The following is a 21,921-nucleotide window of genomic DNA, read 5'->3' on the forward strand; positions in this document are numbered from 1 at the left end:
GGAAAAAAAATTTTTTTTTTCAGAAAGCATGGAAGTTAGGCTATATGCCCATGTTAGCGTTTTAAAACGCTCAAAAAAACGGACTCCTTCCCAGAAAACGCGATTTTTACACAAAAAACGCACGTTTTTGATGTGTTTTTTTCTGCGCGTTTTCTGGAAACATTGGAAACAGCTAAAAACGTGAACCTATGCGGAAAATAATGAGCATGCTGCGTTTTTAGCCGCTAAGCGTTTTCTGAGCGGAAAAAAACGCATGCATTGGCACAAAATAGCCCAAAATGCATTAAATAGAATGGGAAGCTTATTTTAAGCGTTTCTGAAGTGTCTGATCCGGCACAAACGCTTAAAAAATGCTTAAAAAAACGCAACGTGGGCACACAGCCTTATAGTTAGCCACTAACATTATTTTTTCAAACAGGAGTACAGGGTTACTCATATCAATATCTACCGTAGGTACTTTCCTTGACAAACAAATGAGTAACTATTTTTTTTTTTTTAGCAGGTTTGTACGGTAATTGTTTTTTTTTTACATTGCCGCATTGTAAATTTACATATGCAGGATCCTTATTCTGAATGCTTTGGCCCCGATTAATCATTTTCTTTTTTTATATACAGTATATAACTTACCTTTTTTGTCTTGTGGTCTTAGTTACCATTTTTAGAGCCCAATTTTTCAAAAAGGCGCACACGAACCATGAATTTGTTGTAAGATCAAAAATGGTCTTTTCTCCTGTACTGGACTGTTCTTGCAACTTTGGCACTAAAAGTTGCAAGATTTGCACCAAAGTTTTTGACATACTCAAAAATACATCAGGGGTAGACTGGAGTAAAATTGTGTTAAGCATTGGAACTTTTCTAAAAGTCGCAAATTGGCTAAACATCTGGAATTGCTAAACTTCGGCCACAACGCGAAAACAAAACAAACAAACACATATAAAATAGATTTAAAAAAAGACTCACATAGAATAATGAATTGAGTACGAGCAAAGTTAAGGAAGCAAAGCACAAAAAACAGGTGCTCGATAGTGATGAGCGAGCATATTCGTTACTCGGGTTTCCCCGAGCATGCTCGGGTGGTCTCCGTGTATTTTGTAGTGCTTAGACATTTAGTTTTCGTCGCCTCAGCTGCATGATTTCCAGCTGCTAGACATCCTGAATACATGTGGGGGTTGCCTGTTTTTTACGGAATCCCCTCATGTAATCAGGCTGTCTAGCAGCCGCAAATCATGCAGCTGAGGCGACAAAAAACAAATGTCTGAGCACTACAAAATACTCGGAGACCACCTGAACATGCTCATGAAACCAGAGTATACTCGCTCACCACTAGTGCTTGATGAATGAGGGCTTTTGTATATTGTTCTGTACCGGCAGTAATTAAAATAGTATATCAACAATATGTGTATGCAACATGTTTTTTTTCCACAATTTCAGAATATTGCTTTTCTTTTGTAGGGCATGTGATTTTGACTTGAACTTAACTGCTCTGTTTTTTTCTTGCCAATTTTTGAGCTGCAATTAATTATCTAAAAAAAATGTCTACTTCCCTGTGTGACTTTTCTGATGTTTAAGAAGATATGATTTGTAGGTAAAACACTTCCCACAGTCTGAACATGAAAGTGTTTTTCCTGCGTGAGCTCTTTGATGAGCAAATAAAGATGAGTTTTGTGCAAAACACTTCCCACACACATTACATGAAAATGGTTTCTCTCCTGTGTGAATCCGCTGATGTGCAACAAGAACTGAATTCTGGTTAAAACATTTCCCACATTCTAAACATGAAAATGGCTTCTCCCCTGTGTGGATTCTCAGATGGGTAACAAGTTTAGATTTATCGCCAAAACATTTCCCACACTCGGAACATGAATATGGCTTCTCCCCTGTGTGAATTCTCCGATGTTTAATTACAGATGATTTCTGATTAAAACATTTTCCACATTCTGAACAGGCAAACGGTTTGTCGCCTATATGAGTTCTTTGATGCCTAACAAGATGTGATTTCTCTGCAAAACATTTTCCACATTCTGGACACGAAAATGGTTTCTGCCCTGTGTGAGCTCTTTTATGAGCATAGAAAGATGCATTTTGGCGAAAACACTTTCCACATTCAGAACATGAAAATGGCTTCTCTCCTGTGTGAATTCTCTGATGAGTAACTAAAGCGGATTTCTGGGTAAAACATTTTCCACATTCTGAACATGCAAATGGCTTCTCCCCCATATGAATTCTCAGATGCTGAACAAGATATAATTTCTCTGTAAAACATTTTCCACATTCTGGACATGAAAATGGCTTCTCACTTTCGTGAATTCTCTGATGTTCAGCAAGATAAGATTTCTGAGAAAAATGTTTCCCACATATGGAACATAAAAATGGATTCTCTGTGTGAATTTTAAGATGTCTAAAAAAAACGGATTTCTTCTTAAAACATTTCCCACATTCTGGACATAAAAATGGCTTCTCTTCTATGTGAGGTCTTTGATGTTCAAAATCTCTTCTGCTATCTTCATTTTGCTTAAAAGTTGGTGATAAGGCAGAAAATGAAAGCTCTTCATTGCAAAGGGATGAAAGTATTTCTGGAATACTGGCAAGATATTCACACGTATCTGGTATTATACCATGATCTTCTGCTTTAAAAACTGATATGAAATTATGTTCCTCTGAACTCCTGGTAGAATCATCTGCCAGGAATAAAAAAATAGTTTTATTATTGTTCAATAACATTACCTTGAAGTTAGACAAATTCTAATATTTTACATACAGTATGTTGTAACATTTCAATATAAAAACATGTATACCAATTGTAAAATTCCCTGCTTTGGTCAACTCCTGCTGCTGAGGCTGTGTGATGGTGCATTGTCCAATCCATGACTCCCTGAAGATATCAATTACTTAGGCTATCAGACTGGATCAGATATTGCACTTGCCCGTTCAGGTACCTTTTAATACAAGCAGTAATTTGGGCATGGAGAATAAGACTCTTTCTGGCTGTTATGACTTGTACCTGCAATGTTCTCTCTATGGGATGAGATAATACACTCAACAGGAAGCTGCAAATCTTCGGTCTGTGTCTCAGTGCTTGTTGTGACTCACTTATTCAGTGAGCTGATAGTCCATTTTGTTTGGACTTAGAAAGATTTTAGCTAATCCATACTCAAATTCTCAGCATGTGACCGTCTCTGCATCATTTTCCCATGATTATACAGGGTGGTGTTTGTAACAGTGTTTGAGTAAAGAGTCTTGCAATTCAGAGCAGCTGTTGAAAAAGCATGAACTATGAAGCTAAAACAGCATGGTGTTGGAGATAGATGGAGCAAAATAAGGTAATGGAGATTCATAACCTTACAAAATCTGCTCAATAATTCAATTAAAACAGTACAAAGAAAGTCCCTGCAAAGCTGTCATTAGCAAAAAAGAAAAATGGGGGCATACAATTCCCAGATATTACAAAACATACCATATATACTCTTGTATAAGCCGAGATTTTCAGCACTTTTTTTTGTGCTGAAAATGCCCCCTTGGCTTATATACGAGTCATTGTGCAGAAACCAGCGGGGGAGGGGGAGCGGCGGCAGGAGCCGGTGGCTGGGACATCATACTCACCCTCCTGTGCTATCGCTGAATGTCCCCTGCATCCTCAGTTGTCCCAGGCCTGGCAGCATCTTCCTGCATTGAGTGGTCACATGGTACTGCTCATTAAGGTCATGAATATGAACGCGACTCCACTCCCATAGGCATGGCCTCCATATTCATGACCTTAATGAGCGGTACTATGTGACCATTCAATGCAGGAAGAAGCTGCCAGCCCTGGGACAACGGAGGATACAGGGGATGTTCAGCGATTGCACAGGAGGGTGAGTATGACGGAGAAGCACGGAGCAGGACAGGGGGAGTGCGAAGCAGGACGGGGGGAGAACAGAGGAGCATGTTACATTATGGGGGGGAGCACATTGCAGGATTGGGGAGCAAGTTGCAGGATGGAGGAGCACGGAGCAGGATGGGAGGAGCACAGAGGAGCATGGAGCAGGACGGGGGGAGCACAGAGCAGGATTGAGGAGCACGGAGCAGGATGGGGGAGCATTGAGGAGGGCGGGGATGCACTGAGGAACATGGTGGAGGATGGGGGAGGACAGGGAACTGAGAAATACATAGAAGGATGGGACAGGGGAGCCGAGCCATGCATACTGGGAGTGGGGAGAGCCACACAGAGCAGGACAGGGATGAGGGGACAATGTATACCCGGCTTATACTCGAGTCAATAAGCTTACCCAATTTTCCGTAGCAAAATTAGGGGCCTCGGCTTATACTTGTCACAGTCCAATGCTTGGATCTGTGTCAGATTCTGGATTTCCTCATTTAAACCCTTTTTTTTCCCTTTCAGGCCTTTGTTTTTTTGCCCACGGTGGCCACAGGTGTTATTACATGTCTGTTTTGGTTTTCCTGCTGATGTGACCACTCCCTTGGCTATATAAAGTCACATGGTGTATCAGCAGGTGTTGGTGATAGCAGGTCCATGGTGATTCCAACCACGGTGAAGTGAGCAGCTGGCTCTGTGGTGTTGAGCCACTGCTGAAACCTGGTGAAGTAGCAGTTGGCTCTGAGGTGTCGAGTCATTGCTTAAACTGGTGCTGAACTCTGCCTGCCCGGTGTCGGCAGCAGAGATAGATGGTGAAGGTAGCAGCTGGCTCTGAGGTGTCGAGCCACTGCTGAAAGCTGATCTGGTGCTGCACTCTGCTGCCTGGTGACTGCAGCAGAGGAAGAAGTGTTTTGGTGTTTTCCCATTTTTCCTTCGTGTGTATTAGTGCAGCGGTAGGACCAGTGTCAGCACTATCCAGTTCCCTAGCAAGGGATTGGTGCAGGGATAGTGAGGGATTCAGGTATCCTGCTCAGCGACAGGTGAAGAGCCTGTATAGGGAACGTTAGGAGTGTTCAGGGGGACACTGCCTCAGGGGAGTGCAGGAGGTTTCCACGTCCCCGTTCCCTATTGCAGGGCCCACTGTTGTAACTGTTTCCCCGGTGTTCCCCTTTTGTCTTGTTGTTTCAGTTACCGACCTGCGGGTCGTGTCACACAGGACAGGTACACGTGACAATACTAGAGTATATACGGTAACTTTCCTATTCAAATCAAGAGAAGGTAGATGAGTAGTACCCTGCCGCGGCCACTATCAGCAGCTCCGCTATCGAGCAGTTTCGGTAGGGAGCCACCGTCAATACTAAGAACAGCTGATCCTAAAGGGGGCTTCACACATAGCGATATCGCTAGCAATATTGCTAAAGCATCACCGATTTTGTGACGCAGCAGCGATATTGCTAGCGCTATCGCTATATGTGACACTTACCTCCGACCAGCTCCCCCGCTGGCTATCGCTGATCGCGCGAAAATGTCCTGGGCCGTTTCTCGTCGGCGGATTCCTGCTGGCGCCGACGAGCGATGCGTGGACGCGGGCGGGAGGAAGTCTTCATCGCCGCGTCTGACAGGTAAGTAACGACCGCCGACCGCCGCTGTTTGGCAGCTCACTAGCGACCATTTAGCGATACACCAGCAATCCTGACCGGGTTGTATCGTGGTCGGGATCGCTGGTGCATCGCTAAATGTGACGGGACTCTAAGGATAGGTCATCAATGAAAAAGTAGTGGACTTCCTCTTTAATTAGTTTACTTCAAGATTGGAGTAGACAAGATAAATATAACAAACAGATAATCTAACCTCCTACAGAAAGGGCCCTAGTTTTTCAATGTAAGCTCCCTGTTACACACGGTTCTTTCAACACTGCCAGGTGGAGAGAAAGTGAAGTCTCATGTTACAACATGCTATTGTGGCCTAGAAGACATGCAAGTACCTGGAGAACAATTATTTTTGAAAAATGGCTCAAACAAGGTATAATGGCAGCTGGTCAACTATTTCATTCTCTGACAGCTAAATATGTTACTTTCCCAGAATTGTGCACCACATAAAGCCTACAAGCTAATCAATTTTTAATCACTTCTTATCACAAGGGTTCACAACCCTACTTACGTGGCCACTAGGGATGAGTGAGTATACTCGTTAGGATTCGGTACTCGGCGAGAAATGCGGTGCTCGCGGTATTCGAATCCTGGCGAGTATTTCACTACTCAAATAGAAAGAAATAGCCAGCTCACCAGAGATCAAGCGCAGAAACTCGGAGCTCCGTGCGGACCAACGTCATAAACTTTCCTTCTATTTCACTACTCGCCTTGTAATATTCGGCACAGCGCGCACAGTCCCCGCACAGTCCCCGCACAGTCCCCGCACAGCCCAGCACAGTCCCCGCACAGTACCTGCACAGCCCAGCACAGTCCCCGCACAGCCCAGCACAGTCCCGCACAGTCCCCGCACAGTACCTGCACAGTCCAGCACAGTCCCACACAGTATCTGCACAGTCCCGCACAGCCCAGCACAGACCCGCATAGCCCGGCACAGTCCCCGCACAGTACCTGCATAGATCATCACAGTCCCGGACAGGCCAGTACAGTCCTGCACAGCCCGGCACAGTCGTCGCAAAGTCCCCACCCAGCCCAGCACATACACACAGCCCATTTCTCGCATTTCCCATAGACTTACATTGGACTCGTTACGAGTACCCGAGTATTAGGAGGTACTCGTAACGAGTACAGCGAGTTCCAGTATTTCACTACTCGCTCATCCCTAGTGGCCACGCTAAATGTTTTCGACACTTTACTGAAGGATGACCCTGTGACTCACTCTTAATCCTTCATTTACTTTCAAATGTGTACCATGACAATTTTGACTTTAATATTCCGACAAATCCAAATGTTCCTAACCGGTTAACACAATTTTCCAAGTGTAAGGAAGAAAAAACTGATCATCTAAGTCTTTGTGGAACTGCCCCAGCTCAATGACATATTGGGCCGAAATAGTTAAACTACTTGGTAATAAGTGGAACTTATCGTTTCCTACGGAGCCTCAGGTGTTGCTTCTCCATGTGAGTGAAGCACGCATCTCTTAGGCATTACATATTCTACCATTAGCTGCTATAAGATTCCTTTTGACATACTGGTTACAGCCGTACACCCCTAAACATTCGGATGTGCTTAGCCAAGTTAAACATTATAACACCCAGAAAAATGATACCCCATAAAGTGAGATTTTGATTGGTGCCCCAGATCGATGTCGATTGACAGTCATTTTGTATTTCTTCCATTTTCTTACTATTGCACCAACAGTTGTCTCCTTCTCACCCAGAATCTTACTTATGGTTTTGTAGCCCCTTCCAGCTTTGTGCAGGTCTATGATCATGTCCCTGACATCCTTAGAAACCTCTTTGGTCTTGCCCATGTTGTAGAGGTTAGAGTCTGACTGATTACTTGAGTCTGTGGACAGGAGTCTTTCATAAAGGTGAATATGTAAGACAGCTGTCTTTAACCCCTTTCTGACATCTGACGTACTATCCCATCCATGGGCCCCGGGCCCCTATGCCCATGGACGGGATAGTACGTCATAGCGTTCAGCGGTGCTCACGTGGTGAGCGCCACTGATCGCGGCAGGGTTTCAGCAGATTATCACAGCTGACACCCGGCACTATGTGTCAGGGGCGGTCATCGACCGCCCCCGACACGTTAACCCCTGGCACACTGCGATCAATCACGATCGCAGTGTACCGGGGGTTTAGGGAAGCATCAGCAGGGAGGGGGCTCCCTCCGTGCTTCCCTGAGACCCCCGCAGCAGCGCAATGTGCAGCGCTGCTGCGGGGGCCTCCTTCCCTGCAGGTCTCCGGATCCAATATGGCGGCAGGGACCTTCAGGGGCCTGCAGGGAGGCGGCTTCCTCATGCCTGCAAAGCGTCGGCATGAGGAAGCCTGCAGCACTGCCTGTGACAGATCGCTGATCTGTCACAGCGATCTGTGATGTGACAGATCAGCGATCTGTCACATGAAAGTTATGTCCCCCCTGGGACATTGTAATAAAGTAAAAAAAAAAAAAAGTGTAAAAATAATTTATAAAAAAAAAAATAAAAAAAAAATTGCTAAATAAATGAAAGAAAAAAAAAAATTTCCCCAATGAATTCATTTTTTGGAAATAAAAAAAACCAAAACAATAAAAGTACACATATTTGGTATCGCCGCGTCCGTAGCGACCCGCCCTATAAAACTGTCCCATTAGTTAACCCCTTTAGCGAACCCCTTAAAAAATAAAAATAATCATACCGCCAAACGAAAAGTGCAATCACGCGCGATCAAAAAGACGGATATAAATGGTCATGGTACCGCTGAAAACGTCACCTTGTTCCGCAAAAAACGAGCCGCCACACAGCATCATAAGTGAAAAAATAAAAAAGTTATAGCTCACAGAATAAAGCGATGCAAAAATAATTATTTTTTATATAAAATTGTTTTTATTGCATAAAAGCACCAAAACATAAAAAAAAATATAAATGAAGTATCGCAGTAATCGTACTGACCCGAAGAATAAAACCGCTTTATCAATATTACCTCACGCGGAACGGTGTAAACGCACCCCCCAAAAGAAATTATTGAAATGATGGTTTTTGTTCATTCTGCGTCCCAAAAATCGGAATAAAAAGCGATAAAAAAAGTCACGTGCCCGTAAATGGCACCAATAAAAACATCAACTCGTCCCGCAAAAAATAAGACCTCACATGACTCGGTGGGTCAAAATATGAAAAATTATAGTTCTCAATATGTGGTGATGCAAAAACTATTTTTACAATAAAAAGCGTCTTTTAGCGTGTGACAGCTGCCAAAAATAAAAAAATGCCATAAATAGTAAATCAAACCCCCCGTTATCACCTCCTTAGTTAGGGAAAAATAATAAAATTAAAAAAAATGTATTTATTTCCATTTTCCCATTAGAGTTAGGGCTAAGATTAGGGTTAGGGTTGGAGTTAGAATTGGGGGTTTCCACGGTTTGGGCACATCAGGTGCTCTCCAAACGCAACATAGCGTCTGATCTCAATTCCAGCCAATTCTGCGTTGAAAAAGTCAAACGGTGCTCCTTCCCTTCCAAGCTCTGCTATGCGCCCAAACAGTGTTTTTCCCCCACATATGGGGTATCAGCCGACTCAGGACAAATTGCACAACAACTTTTGGGGTCCAATTTCTCCTGTTACCCTTAGGAAAGTAAAAAATTGGGGGCAAAAACATCATTTTTGTGGAAAAAAAATGATTTTTTTATTTTCACGGCGTTATAAACTTCTGTGAAGCACTTGAGGGTTCAAAGTGCTCACCAAACATCTAGATAAGTTCCGTAGGGGGTCTAGTTTCCAAAATGTGGTCACTTGTGGGGAGTTTCAACAGTTTAGGCACATCAGAGGCTCTCCAAACGCGACATGACACCCGCAGACCATTCCATCAAAGTCTGCATTCCAAAACGTCACTACTTCCCTTCCGAGCCCCGACGTGTGCCCATACAGTAGTTTTCTCCCACATATGGGGTATCAGCGTACTCAGGACAAATTGGACAACAACTTTTGGGGTCCAATTTCTCCTGTTACCCTTGGGAAAATAAAAAAATTGGGGGCAAAAATATCATGTTTGTGGAAAAAAATATGATTTTTTTAATTTCACGCCTGGGCGTTATAAACTTCTGTGAAGCCCTGGGAAGTTCAAAGTTCTCACCACACATGTAGATAAGTTCCTTGGGGGGTCTAGTTTCCAAAATGGTGTCATTTGTGGGGGGTTTCCACTGTTTTGGCACATCAGGGGCTTTTCAAACGCGACATGGTGTCCGATCTCAATTCCTGAGAAAAAAGTCAAATGGCGCTGCTTCCCTTCCGAGCTCTGCCATGCGCCCAAATAGTCGTTTACACCCACATATGGGGTATCAGCGTACTCAGGACAAATTGCACAATAACTTTTATGGTCCTGTTACCCTTGGGAAAATAAAAATTGGGGGTGAAAAGATCATATTTGTGGAAAAAATATGATTTTTTAATTGTACGGCTGTACGTCATAAACTTCTGTGAAGCCCTTGTGGGTTCAAAGTTCTCACCACATATCTAGATAAGTTCCTTGGGGGGTCTAGTTTCCAAAATGGGGTCACTTCTGGTGGGTTTTCACTGTTGAGGCACATCAGGGGCTCTCCAAACGTGACATGGCGTCCGATCTCAATTCCAGCCAATTTTGCATTGAAAAAGTCAAACGGCGCTCCTTTCCTTCTGAGCTCTGCCATGCGCCGAAACAGTGGTCCCCCCCCCACAGGAGCGTACTCAGGAGAAATTACACAATAACTTTTGCAGTCCAATTTCTCCTGTTACCCTTAGTAAAATAAAAAAAATTGGACCTGAAGTAATTTTTTTGTGAAAAAAGTTAAATGTTCATTTTTTTTTAAACATTCAAAAACTTCCTGTGACGCACCTGAAGGGTTAATAAACTTCTTGAATGTGGTTTTGAGCACCTTGAGGGGTGCAGTTTTTAGAATGGTGTCACTTTTGGGTATTTTCTATCATATAGACCCCTCAAAGTGGCTTCAAATGTGATGTGGTCCGTAAAAATAAAATGGTGTTGTAAAAATGAGAAATCGCTGGTCAACTTTTAACCCTTATAAGTTCCTAACAAAAAAAAATTTGGTTCCAAAATTGTGCTGATGTAAAGTAAACTTATGTGAAATGTTACTTATTAAGTTTTTTGTGTGCCATAGCTCTGTGATTTAAGGGCATAAAAATTTGGAAGTTGGAAAATTGTGAAATTTTCTAAATTTTCACTAAATTTCCGTTTTTTTCACAAATAAACGCGAGTTATATGAATTAAATTTTACCACTAACATGAAGTACAATATGTCACGAGAAAACAAAGTCAGAATCACCGGGATCCATGGAAGCGTTCCAGAGTTACTACCTCATAAAGGGACAGTGGTCAGAATTGGACGCCGGGAAGATGGCCGCCGTCCCGGGGACGGCGCATGCTCAGGTACAGATATCGTTCCGAGATCTCGGGAGACGAGATTCAATGAGATCTTGGGACGAGATCTGAACCTGAGCATGCGCCGTCCCCGGACCGGCGGCCATCTTCCCGGCGTCCATGTTTCCGGAGGCCACCGCAACATGGCAGCCTCCGGTCTTTGAGGAAATCCCGCCAGAGCACAGCGCCCCTGCATCGGAGCACAGCGTCCCAGCACCGGAGCACAGCGCCCCAGCACAGTACCCCAGTACCGCACCACAGCGCCCCAGCACCCCTTCCCCAGCACAGTACCCAAGCACAGTACCACAGCACAGCAGCGCCCCAGCACAGTACCCCAGGACCGCAGCATAGTACCCGAGCACCGCAGCACACCACCGCAGCGCCACAGCACAGCATCCCTTCCCCAGCACAGCACCACAGCACCCCTTCCCCAGCACAGTACCCCAGCACTGCAGCACAGAGCCCCAGCACAGCAGCATAGCGTCCCAGCACAGTATTCCAACACAGCCCCGATTCCCCAGAACCCCTGCCCCAGCACAGCGCCTCTGCCCCAGCACAGCACCCCTGCCCCAGCACAGACCCGCCACCGCACCAGCTTGGGATGGGATTTCCTAGAGGCCACCGCACCAGCCTGGAACACCGAATGACTCCTGTGACCACTCCTCCACCTGTACCGGATCCCTTCCCTGGTAAGCTGAATTCGGACTGTAAGACGGACCCCCATTTGACACATTATTATTTTTTTCCCTATTTTCCTTCTCATGGTCCAGTGCGTCTTATAGTCCGAAAAATACGGTACTTTTATGTATTTGAGTAAATAAAATTTATACTTGGTACAACATACTCTGGTTCCCTTTTTATACTCTAATTAGTGTGTAGGGGATGTTGATGTTATATTATCTATTGAGTTTTGCCTTTAATTAAATCCCATTGTTATAGGGATATCTTGGTGTCTTGATAAAGGAGATATTCATTATGTAAACTAGGGGGCAGGTCAGTGAGGGATCAGTGACCTGTCAGAAGCCATACTGACGAATATCTAATCAGAGCACAACATGAAGACCCCCCCCCCCCACACACAGTCGTCCCGTATCACGAGCATGTCATTAACTCAAAACTGAAAATAAAGATTGAACAACAACCACAAGACGGATTTCATCACCAGGTATCATTGTAATCAGTATAATGGCACCAATCTGACACTGTGTGTAGGTTATTGTGCACAATACTGCTGACAGGTTCCCTTTAAGTGTACTTAAAACTTTGTGGGCAAGAGGAAAGATCCTAGGTTTGGTAAAATCCACTAAGAAAAAACTGTATTAATATTCTCATAAAAATGCTACAGATGATTGTACAAGTCAATGACTGAGAAGAATCGGTGACTTCTCTGCATTTAGTGGTCACTACTCACCTGGGCAGTCATCTATAGGAATCTCCTCTTTACACCGCTCATCGCCCCTCACATATGTCTCTATAGTAAGAGTATGGGGCAGATCTTCACCCTGAAATAAATATTGTAAAAGTCAAAGAGAAAAGCAAAAATCATGTGAAATGTTTCTGAACACCAGAAAAGTTCATTGCCGTATTGTTTGGACAATAAGATGCAGTTTTTAGCTAGAAAAAAACCCTTGCTGAAAAGTGGCTGAGTTACAGACCGGAGATAGCTCATTCTGCTTGATAGGTCCGAATGTCACCAGTGTCTTTGATCAGAGTTTGGTCAAAGTTTCAGCAGTTTTTCTCCGGTGACAAAAAAAAATGATGGAGGTTTCTCAAGCTTCTCCTATCGAACAATCTGTGAAAAAGTCTGTGATAAAGTTTTATCGGAGCATGCTCGAGTGCTAACCGAGTGTCTTTGGCATACTCGAATAATATGTTTTGAGTCCCCATGCCTGTTCGACAGCCAAATCACATGCAGGGATTTCCTGTTTGTTACATGTGTTGTGTCTGTGGAACAGCTGTGAGTCATGCAGCCACGGGGTCTTGAGCTTACTTTCTGAGCATGCCGGAGACACTTGGTTAGCACTCGAGCATGCGGGATAACACCTTATCCAAGCACATTCGCTCATCACTATAAATACATATAAAAAGAGCATTAAAAAATTGGAGAATTTTAAGCAGCATTTTTTCTACCAAGAGACATGATGTTTGGAGCAGAGATGTCTGCAGCAAACACGCAAGGTGTGTATGTAGCCTTGCACTTCCATTCATGTGTAAGAAGAAAGACCGGGCTGCAGGTGCCTACATCATGCTGGGCCGGGAACTGCTGAGGCTGCATCCCATGTTGCCCCGGGGAAAGAATAGGGGACAGGACAGGCCCCATGACCTGGGAAGAGGGGGCGTGAATAAACCAGGCAGTGAGGAGAAAGCGCGCGAAGAAACAGTGAGTTTCCTGCTGGCAGAGGCAGGCGTGCGGCGTGCTCCGCCGTATGAGAGACAGCGTGGGGCAGAACTGCGGCAGAGCTTTTGCGTATGGGCCACTGAGCCAGTGAGAGCACCGAGCGCCCGGCTAAGCAGATGTGGCGCCCCTGCGGGTCCAGTCGCCACAGAGGTACTGCACCTCAGCCAGAGGTGTGGTACCCAACTCTCGGTTAAGGAAGGGGCACTACCAGGTACCCACACACTAGCACGCAACACCACACCTTTCTAGGCCGGGGGGGGAATAGGTAGAGGGTGTGGGTGGAGGAAGTGGATAGAGTAGGAGACCGAGAGGTAGAGTGACAGTTGGGGGAGGACTCAGGAGGAAAAGACAGTTGGTGGAAGGGACTGAAGGAGTGAGGAGCTTGTCCCAGGACTAGAGAGGAGTCAGGAGTCTGGGAGAGTCTGAGAGAGGCTCCAGAGAGTAAGAAGGGGTCCTAGGGGCCAGGGAAGTGAAGAATCCACCCGTGGCGCCCGAATCCACGCCGACTGTAGTCGGGTGGAAGGACCAGGTCGCAGAGGGGGACCGGCCCCAGACTAGTGGAGAGACTGTAGGACTCAGCTAGCAAACCGGAGGCTGTAGTATCTGTATGTGCGACAGCCAAATCCACACACAATCGCTGAAAAGGCAGCCACATAGGGTCAAGGGGACCAGGAGATCGTCGCCTGACAGGATCTGAGGCTGCTGGCTTGGGCCACTGTGTGTGAGGCACAGGGCAGAAGAGGCAGTAGCCAGCGCAGAGAGACGACCAGAGAAGGAACATAAGAAGGGGGTCCCAGTAAAGTGTATCCCAAATTACCCGGGAGCTGCCTGGACCACCGACCTGGAGGACACAGCACCCTGGCTGGTGATTGTAACCTGAAAGACCGCGAGTTAAAGGTTGAAGACTGTACCCTGCTGTGTCCTCAGATTTATTCACTGCGTCACCTGCCCTGCACTAAAATAGTTCCATCTTCTAATTATTATTATTTATTTATATAGCACCATTAATTCCATGGTGCTGTACATGAGAAGGGGGTTACATACAAAGTTATAGATATCACTTACAGTAAACAAATTTACAATGACAGACTGGTGCAGAGAAGAGAGGACCCTGTCCTTGCAGACTTACATTCTAATCAACCCTATAACTGACCTGGGGCCTAGCTGTAGCCGTGGAGAGCTGTAACATCTCTGCTGCATCATCAACCACCCCAGTGGATCTGAATCGTAGCGTCGGCCATCTTCTTATTGCCAAACACCACGGGTGGCGTCACGGTAAATTCCCTATAAACTTTCCCCCTCAGCATTTTATTGCACGCCCAGGGACACGGACTGGGTCACTGCTGCCGGGAAAACCCCTGGAGAACTATCCGAACCGGACCGAGTACCCCACAGCCCTGGTGGACGTCGCACAGAGTGCAGGGTTCACACGGAGGAGCAAGGGCCTTGTACAGAACCCTGAGGTGCGTCTCCCATTGCTGAAAGACGCACAGCGGCACCCCTGTGGGACAGAGTCCACTGCAGCAATCCTCACTTCAGCTGGCACATAGAGCAGCACAAGCCAAGCAGAGGAGCCATTCAGGTGACTGCAGCTGCTCAGAGAGACACGTGCCACGAGGAACCTTGTGGAGAGCATTACTCTTTTGCTCTGCAGCTTTTCCCACTTTAATTGCAGGGGCTTATGGACTAGAGGCTCAGCGGGTAAAACCGGAGATCGCCCGTTGCTGCCAGAAGACGGATTGTTAACTTTGAACCCCATCTTAGGATCCTACACCGGCTATTGCCGATACTACTACCCCCATCGGACTGTGGACTGAAGACCCCATCAGGAGCTACGATAAGTGTTGTTTGAAACTTAGACTGTTGCACTCGTTTTGCTTATTTCATTTAACCCTTGTTGTTCCAATAGCTCTCTGCTACTGCCTTTCAACTCCCTGTGAGATTACTTTAACTTTTGCTGTTAAAACAATGGATAGTATTGTTATACTGTACTGCATCCATTTAACCTGCTTACACCTACATTACAATTTTAAAGGCAAAACAGCCTTAAACTGTTTTATAAAGTTAGTGTTACTTCACACTACTCTTACTCATAAGGTCATTATGGAAGTTTAAATGCTATGAAATATTGTTTTCTTCCCTTGTTTTTTGTCTAAACCTGGGTGTGTCCTATAGTCAGAAAATATGGTAATTAGCATGATGATCAAAAATATTGCAGTGGGTGATTAGGCAGGATTTTAAACAAAATGATATGTGGACATACAAGGAACAAATAGGTTGTATATAAGGATAAGCAGTCACTACCATTTTTGTGCAGAAGGAAGAAATCGGAGAAACATGTAAATAAATGGATGGTTGTGAAAAGAACCACTGCATCCTAAGACTGTGTGCACACGTTGCGGATTTTGCTGCGGTTCCGCAGCGGTTTTGGCCGCTGCGGACACGCAGCAGTTTTTGCTGCGGTGTACAGTACCATGATTCCCTATGGGAATCAAAAACCGCAGTGCAGACAGTGCAGGATTTTCCGCGAGGATTATCTGCGGTTTTCAATCCGCAGAAAGAATTGACATGCCATCTCCTCCATTGAGGAGATGAAAAACCGCAGGGCAGAACCGCAGAGCAATCCGCAGGTCTTTTGACCTGCGGTTTCACCTGCGGATTTTACAAAATCCGCGCGGATGAATCCGCACCTAAATCCGCAGCGTGTGCACAAGGAAATTATGTTACTGGGACCAAATAGCCCATGGGTGTATATATAGAACTGGAGAAACAAGTGGGTTATTCTGAGCTACCGTGGAGAAAAAATGAAGGATGCTAATCCAATTTCAGATGGCATTATTCATCAACGCGTTTCAAAGTATATAGCATCTTCATCAGGACAGACCACGATTGTTTTATACTTCGAAAAGCGTAGATGAATAACACCATCTAATGTGGTGTACTTAATTATTTGTACTAAATGTCCAACTGGGGGTCTGTATGTGGGGGAGACAGGGCAAAAGCTTAGAACAAGGATGAATGCTCATCGTCACACAATAAGAGAAAAAAGAATGGATCTACCTGTGGCAAAACATTTCTGTATCCCTGATCACAGCAGCATGGATATGAAATTACTGGTATTGAAAGGTAACTTCACATCTCAGAGAGAGAGACGAGTTTGGGAGTACAAATTTATGACGAACTTTGACACTCTCAGTGCTGGAATGAATGTGTCGCATGGATTTATGTCTTTTTACATCAATTAAGGAATTTCCTTTTAAAACCTTGCGGGGCAACACAGAACTAGACCCCAATCAGAGGACCATAAAACATCCAGACTCCTTATCTATGAACTGGTCCAATGTTTATATTTATGTTTCTCCCTCTCCCATATTGATAGTTTTGCTTCACGTCACTTGTCTTATCTATTGCATTTTTTCTAGGCTGTATTGTGCATAAATATGTGACTTCAGATTTTGTATTAGTCTAGCCTGATGAAGAGACCTGAGTAGTCTCGAAAGCTTGCAATTTATTACCATCTTTTCAGTTAGCCATTAAAAGGTATCAACTACTGAGGACTCTCAATCCTGAATATTTTTCAACCTACACGAAGATTTCATCCATTATAAGTTTATGCTTAGAACATACAACACTGCCCTTCACCTCTCCAAACAAACCTATTTCAACACCCTTATCACCTCACTATCCAATAACCCGAAACGTATCTTTGACACTTTTCATTCCCTGCTCAACCCAAGAGTGCATGGCCCCAAGCACGGAGCTTCGAGCTGACGATCTGGCCAATTACTTCAAAGAAAAAATTGACCAGATCTGACAGGAAATTATCTCCCAATCACCTCATACCATGCACTGTCCTCCCTCCCCCACTGCATCTAGCTCACTCTCTGATTTTGACCCAGTCACAGAAGAAGAAGTAAGCAGGCTCCTTGCATCTTCTCGCCCAACCACTTGCACCAGTGACCCATTTCCGTCACATATCCTCCAGTCCCTTTCCCCTGCTGTCACCACTCACCTAACTAAAATATTTAACCTCTCTCTCTCTCTTCCATGATCTTTCCCTCCTCATTTAAGCATGCCATCATACATCCACTACTTAAAAAAACATCCCTCGATCAAAATTGTGCCGCTAACTATAGACATGTCTCTAATCTCCCCTTCATCTCTAAACTCCTGAAACACCTGGTCCATTCCCGTCTGATCCGCTATCTCTCTGATAACTCACATCTCGACCCTCTCCAATCCGGTTTCCGCTCTTTGCACTCTACTGAAACTGCCCTCACTAAAGTCTCTAATGATCTACTAACAGCTAAATCGAATGGGCACTACTCCATGCTAATTCTCTTGGATCTCTCTGCAGCATTCGACACTGTGGATCATCAGCTCTTCCTCACTATGCTCCGTTCCATTGGCCTCAAGGACACCGTTCTCTCCTGGTTTTCCTCCTATCTCTCTGACCGCTCATTTACTGTATCTTTTGCTGGTTCCTCCTCCTCTCATCTTCCCCTTACTGTTGGGGTTCCTCACGGGTCAGTCCTAGGCCCCCTCCTCTTTTCTTTGTATACTGCCCCTATTGGTCAAACAATCATTAGATTTGGTTTCCAGTACCATCTCTATGCCGATGACACCCAATTATACGCTTCTTCTCCTGATATTATGCCTGCCTTTTTAGAAAACAGCAGCGATTGTCTAAACACTGTGTCTAACATCATGTCCTCACTATATCTGAAACTGAACCTGTCAAAGACTGAACTCCTTGTGTTTCCTCCCTCTACTAATGTACCTATACCCGACATTGCCATTTCTGTGTGTGGTTCCACTATTACTCCCCAGCAACATGCCAGCTGTCTTGGGGTCATACTTGATTCCGAGCTTTCCTTTGCCCCCCACATTCGATCACTGGCTCGCTCTTGTTATCTGCACCTCAAAAACATTTCTAGAATTCGACCTTTTCTTACTTTTGATTCCACAAAAACTCTTACTGTTTCTCTTATTCATTCTCGTCTAGACTATTGTAACTCTCTTCTAATCGTTCTCCCTCTTACCAAACTCTCCCCCCTCCAATCTGTCTTGAATGCTGCAGCCAGGATCATATTCCTCGCCAATCGTTACACCGATGCCTCTACCTTGTGCCAGTCATTACACTGGCTACCCATCCACTCCAGAATCCAGTACAAACTTATTACCCTCACCCACAAAGTTCTCCATGGCTCAGCACCACCCTACATCTCCTCCCTCGTTTCAAGACTATACACGTGCTGCGCCAATTCTTTGGAATGCACTTCCCAGATCAATACGATTAGTCCCCAATCCCTACAATCTTAAGTGTGCCCTGAAAACGCATTTATTCAGACTGGCCTACTGCCTCAACACATTAACCTAACTATCTCTGTGTGGCACTGTCAAAAGTTTTACCATAACCAGGTTCCCCCCCATCATGTTCCCACATGCTTTATGCATCCATTAGCCCTCTATGTCTGTACTGTTACACACTTAACATTATGGCTGGTCCAAACAATCAGAGCAATTGTTACCACCCACCTTTCGTGTCTCCCCTTTTTCCCTCATAGAGTGTAAGCTTGTGAGCAGGGCCCTCATTCCTCTTGGTATCTGTCATGATCTATGTGATTATTGTTATGCTGTAATGTCTATCGTCTGTACAAGTCCCCTCTGAAATGTAAAGTGCTGCGGAATATGTCGGCGCTATAGAAATAAAATTTACTATTATTATTATAAGACAGACAATCTATTTAATGGATGAGAAGAATATCACATTAATGCAAGCTGCAATTAATATATATATGAAAAAATGTGACCTTCCTGTGGTTGATGGGCACACATGAACTGGCCAATTTATGAGCTAAGTACATTCATTTTTATAAGTTTATTATATACAGCAGTGCTGCTGTATTCTCTTGTTCAAATATAATGCATTCATGGCAGCTTGCACCTGTTCACATGACAGACAAGACAAATGTGAGAAGAGCCAGACAACATGCAATATCTATTATCAGCTTTATCCTATCATACTGGTGGATAAAACAAGACTGAGCACAAGACCTTCACAGCTTCTACACATCATAGGGGAGATCTCATGACACCTTCTCTCCATCTACCTGATGATCCTGAGGAACAACGGGATCTTCTTGTTTACAGTCCTGTGGAAGAAGAGGACGGGGACATCTCTCTGGTGTTGTCCTCTCACTGGATAGAACTGGAGGAAACACATACAGGGACTGAATTCCATCTTTACATACAGATAATTATAGGCCGTGTGTATTTAGTCCTGTCTATTACCTGGTGATGTGAGGGGCTGGGGAACCTCCATCATGACGTCCTTGTACAGATCTTTGTTATCTTCTAAATACTCCCACTCCTCCATGGAGAAATAGACGGTGACATCCTGACACCTTATAGGAACCTGACACATACAATGATACCATCATCCCCCGATCCCCCCATAGCATTACTGTATAATGTCCCAGCATTCCCAGCAGTGTCACCTCTCCAGTCAGCAGCTCAATCATCTTGTAGGTGAGTTCTAGGATCTTCTGGTCATTGATGTCCTCATGTATCAGGGGGTGAGGTGGAGGCCCCGCGATTGGGCTCAGGGGTCTTCCCCATCCCTCAGACACAGGGGCCTGACAGCGCTCACTAGAGGTCTTCTTCACTACTGTGTAATCCTGGTTATGGAGAGACACATTAATAAATCTCACTACAGACATTTCCAGAGTCCTCACCTCTCCAGTTCTGTCCATCTGTTATTCCCATAGATAAGAATGATGTAATGTGACGTCATCAGAATCTCTCACCTCTCCAGTAAGCCGGAAGAGGATCTCTAGGGTGAGGTGTAATATCCTCTCTGCCATCTTGTCCCTGTGCCTACCCATCCTTCACAGGTATATCAGGAAAATTCTCTTATATAGAAGATCTGAATGGGGAGATGGTGATTTAACATCATAAAGATCCCATTACGGTTCTTTGTATGGATATATATAAGGCAAAGAGAAACACAGGCAATTGACTAATACTGAATTAACAATCTTTAAACACAGATGAAAAAGGACAAGGATAAATAGGGTTAAAAGGGATGGTACAAATGAGTAATACCACTGCACCTACATAGTGCCTGCAGAGCAGGAAGGTCACATGAGATACTTATAGGTGTATATTAATGCAAGTGTCCATCCATACATGATTAAATATACCGTATATACAATGTACATATAGGAATAAACATCTCAGCATGGATAAAGATAAAGTAAATACTAGCACCTTAGAGTCACCCGTGACACACCTGCCCACCCCAGTAAGTCTTTTATGTGAATACGGCTTCCCGGCTCAAGCAAAATGAATGTGATTCCGTGAACTCTCCTGTGCGTCTAAAGATTCTGACCCAGAGAGATCAGTAAGCTTCCCCCATATTTTGGATAGAGCTTCAAAGGCATTTTCCCATAAAGAATTGTTGTCGTCTATCTCCATCAGTCCCATTAACAATGTACAGTACTTTTTATGATTATTATGCTTTGCTTATACAGCGCTATCATATTCTGCATCGCTTTCCATACATTGTCATCGCTGTCCCCAAAGGGGCTCACAATCTACGTTCCCCATTAGTATGTCAGCATTCATGTTCGACCACGCAGCTCAATTCAGTCGTGGGATGGGGGCCCCGTTATAATGAATTAAACCAAGCAGTGAGCCACAAAAAAAAGTGCAAAACACGGATAGGGTCATTCTCTACTTTACGCCACAAAAAATAAAACACATTAATTGTAACAGAATATCTAAATTTAAATTCAAAATATTACCCGTATATAAATAATAAACAAACCTAGACTAGACTAGAAAAGTGAAAACTTAATTAAAGTTAATGAATAAATTCTATGCATCTCAGTACGGGGTATGTTATCCAGCACTGAGGGGGTTAATGTCCCCAGTAATGGGGAATCTCCAGCACCTACCTCCACCTGCAGAGCCGCACACCACATATATGGCTGCTCTGTGCGCACAGGACCTGGGATGAGGTCACAGGAGGGGAGGAGTCAGGGGTCACATGATCAGGGGCCTCAGTGTGCAGGACTCTGCTGTGCTGGTTGTCATGGTGCTGGATGAGGGCAAGTTTATGTGTGGGGTCAGTGTGTGCACGTCGTGTACGGAGCGTGAGTGACATTTGTATTGTAGAGCTGTGACTGCGTATGACGCGTGTGGTGCGGATTTGTGTGTATCTGACTTATGGAGCAGCGCTTGTAGGATAGTGCTGTGTGGAGCTCATGTGGATTTTCTCTGCATTCCGTGTCGGAACCTTTTATGTGAGGAGCCATGCTTAATCAGCAATGATGTATCGTTATTAGAGACTAGATGGTGGCCCGATTCTAATGCATCGGGTATTCTAGAATATGTATGTATGCATGCTGGCCAGCGGGAGACCGACGTTCAAAAGATGGTCCACGCCGATCCACCACGATCGGCGATCTCCCGGCTGCGTTGCCGCTGTCTCGCATGGTCCTCTCACCCCCCTATCCAGGTATACATTGTCCTCTCACCCCCCAATCCTGGTATACATTGTCCTCTCACCCCCCAATCCTGGTAAGCATGGTCCCCCTCATCCCCCTATCCTGGTATGCATGG

The 21,921-nt window shown here is 44.8% G+C and overlaps 1 protein-coding gene across 3 annotated transcripts; it reads right to left on the bottom strand.

The window, feature by feature from the left end:
- Positions 1-1,241: 1,241 nt before the first annotated feature.
- On the bottom strand, positions 1,242-21,330 carry LOC141071309 (uncharacterized). 3 transcript variants are annotated; one of them, XM_073559611.1, is made up of 7 exons: positions 21,255-21,330; positions 20,103-20,221; positions 19,794-19,973; positions 19,588-19,711; positions 19,407-19,504; positions 12,307-12,397; positions 1,242-2,678 (listed from the first exon to the last, which is right to left on the bottom strand). In XM_073559611.1, the coding sequence occupies exons 2-7, from the start codon at positions 20,178-20,180 to the stop codon at positions 1,537-1,539; spliced, it is 1,713 nt and encodes a 570-aa protein (XP_073415712.1). In that variant the 5' UTR covers positions 20,181-20,221; positions 21,255-21,330; the 3' UTR covers positions 1,242-1,536. The 3 variants fall into 3 exon arrangements, with proteins under 3 accessions (XP_073415712.1, XP_073415711.1, XP_073415710.1); XM_073559610.1 differs by lacking the exon at positions 21,255-21,330 and adding an exon at positions 21,125-21,240; XM_073559609.1 differs by lacking the exon at positions 21,255-21,330 and adding an exon at positions 21,102-21,240.
- Positions 21,331-21,921: the final 591 nt, after the last annotated feature.

Source organism: Dendrobates tinctorius, unplaced genomic scaffold (genome assembly GCF_039654945.1).
Source record: "Dendrobates tinctorius isolate UK_male_01 unplaced genomic scaffold, ASM3965494v1 ptg000014l, whole genome shotgun sequence".
NCBI classification, from domain to species: domain Eukaryota; kingdom Metazoa; phylum Chordata; class Amphibia; order Anura; family Dendrobatidae; genus Dendrobates; species Dendrobates tinctorius.

Excerpts from the sequence above, each read along its gene's own strand:
- LOC141071309 (XM_073559611.1), bottom strand. The coding sequence starts at position 20,180 with ATGGGTAGGCACAGGGACAAGATGGCAGAGAGGATATTACACCTCACC. Across the intron at positions 19,712-19,793 it reads TTGAGCTGCTGACTGGAGAG|GTTCCTATAAGGTGTCAGGA; the intron begins GTGACACTGCTG and ends TGTATGTGTCAG. Across the intron at positions 12,398-19,406 it reads TTGTTCCTCAGGATCATCAG|GGTGAAGATCTGCCCCATAC; the intron begins GTAGATGGAGAG and ends TATTTATTTCAG.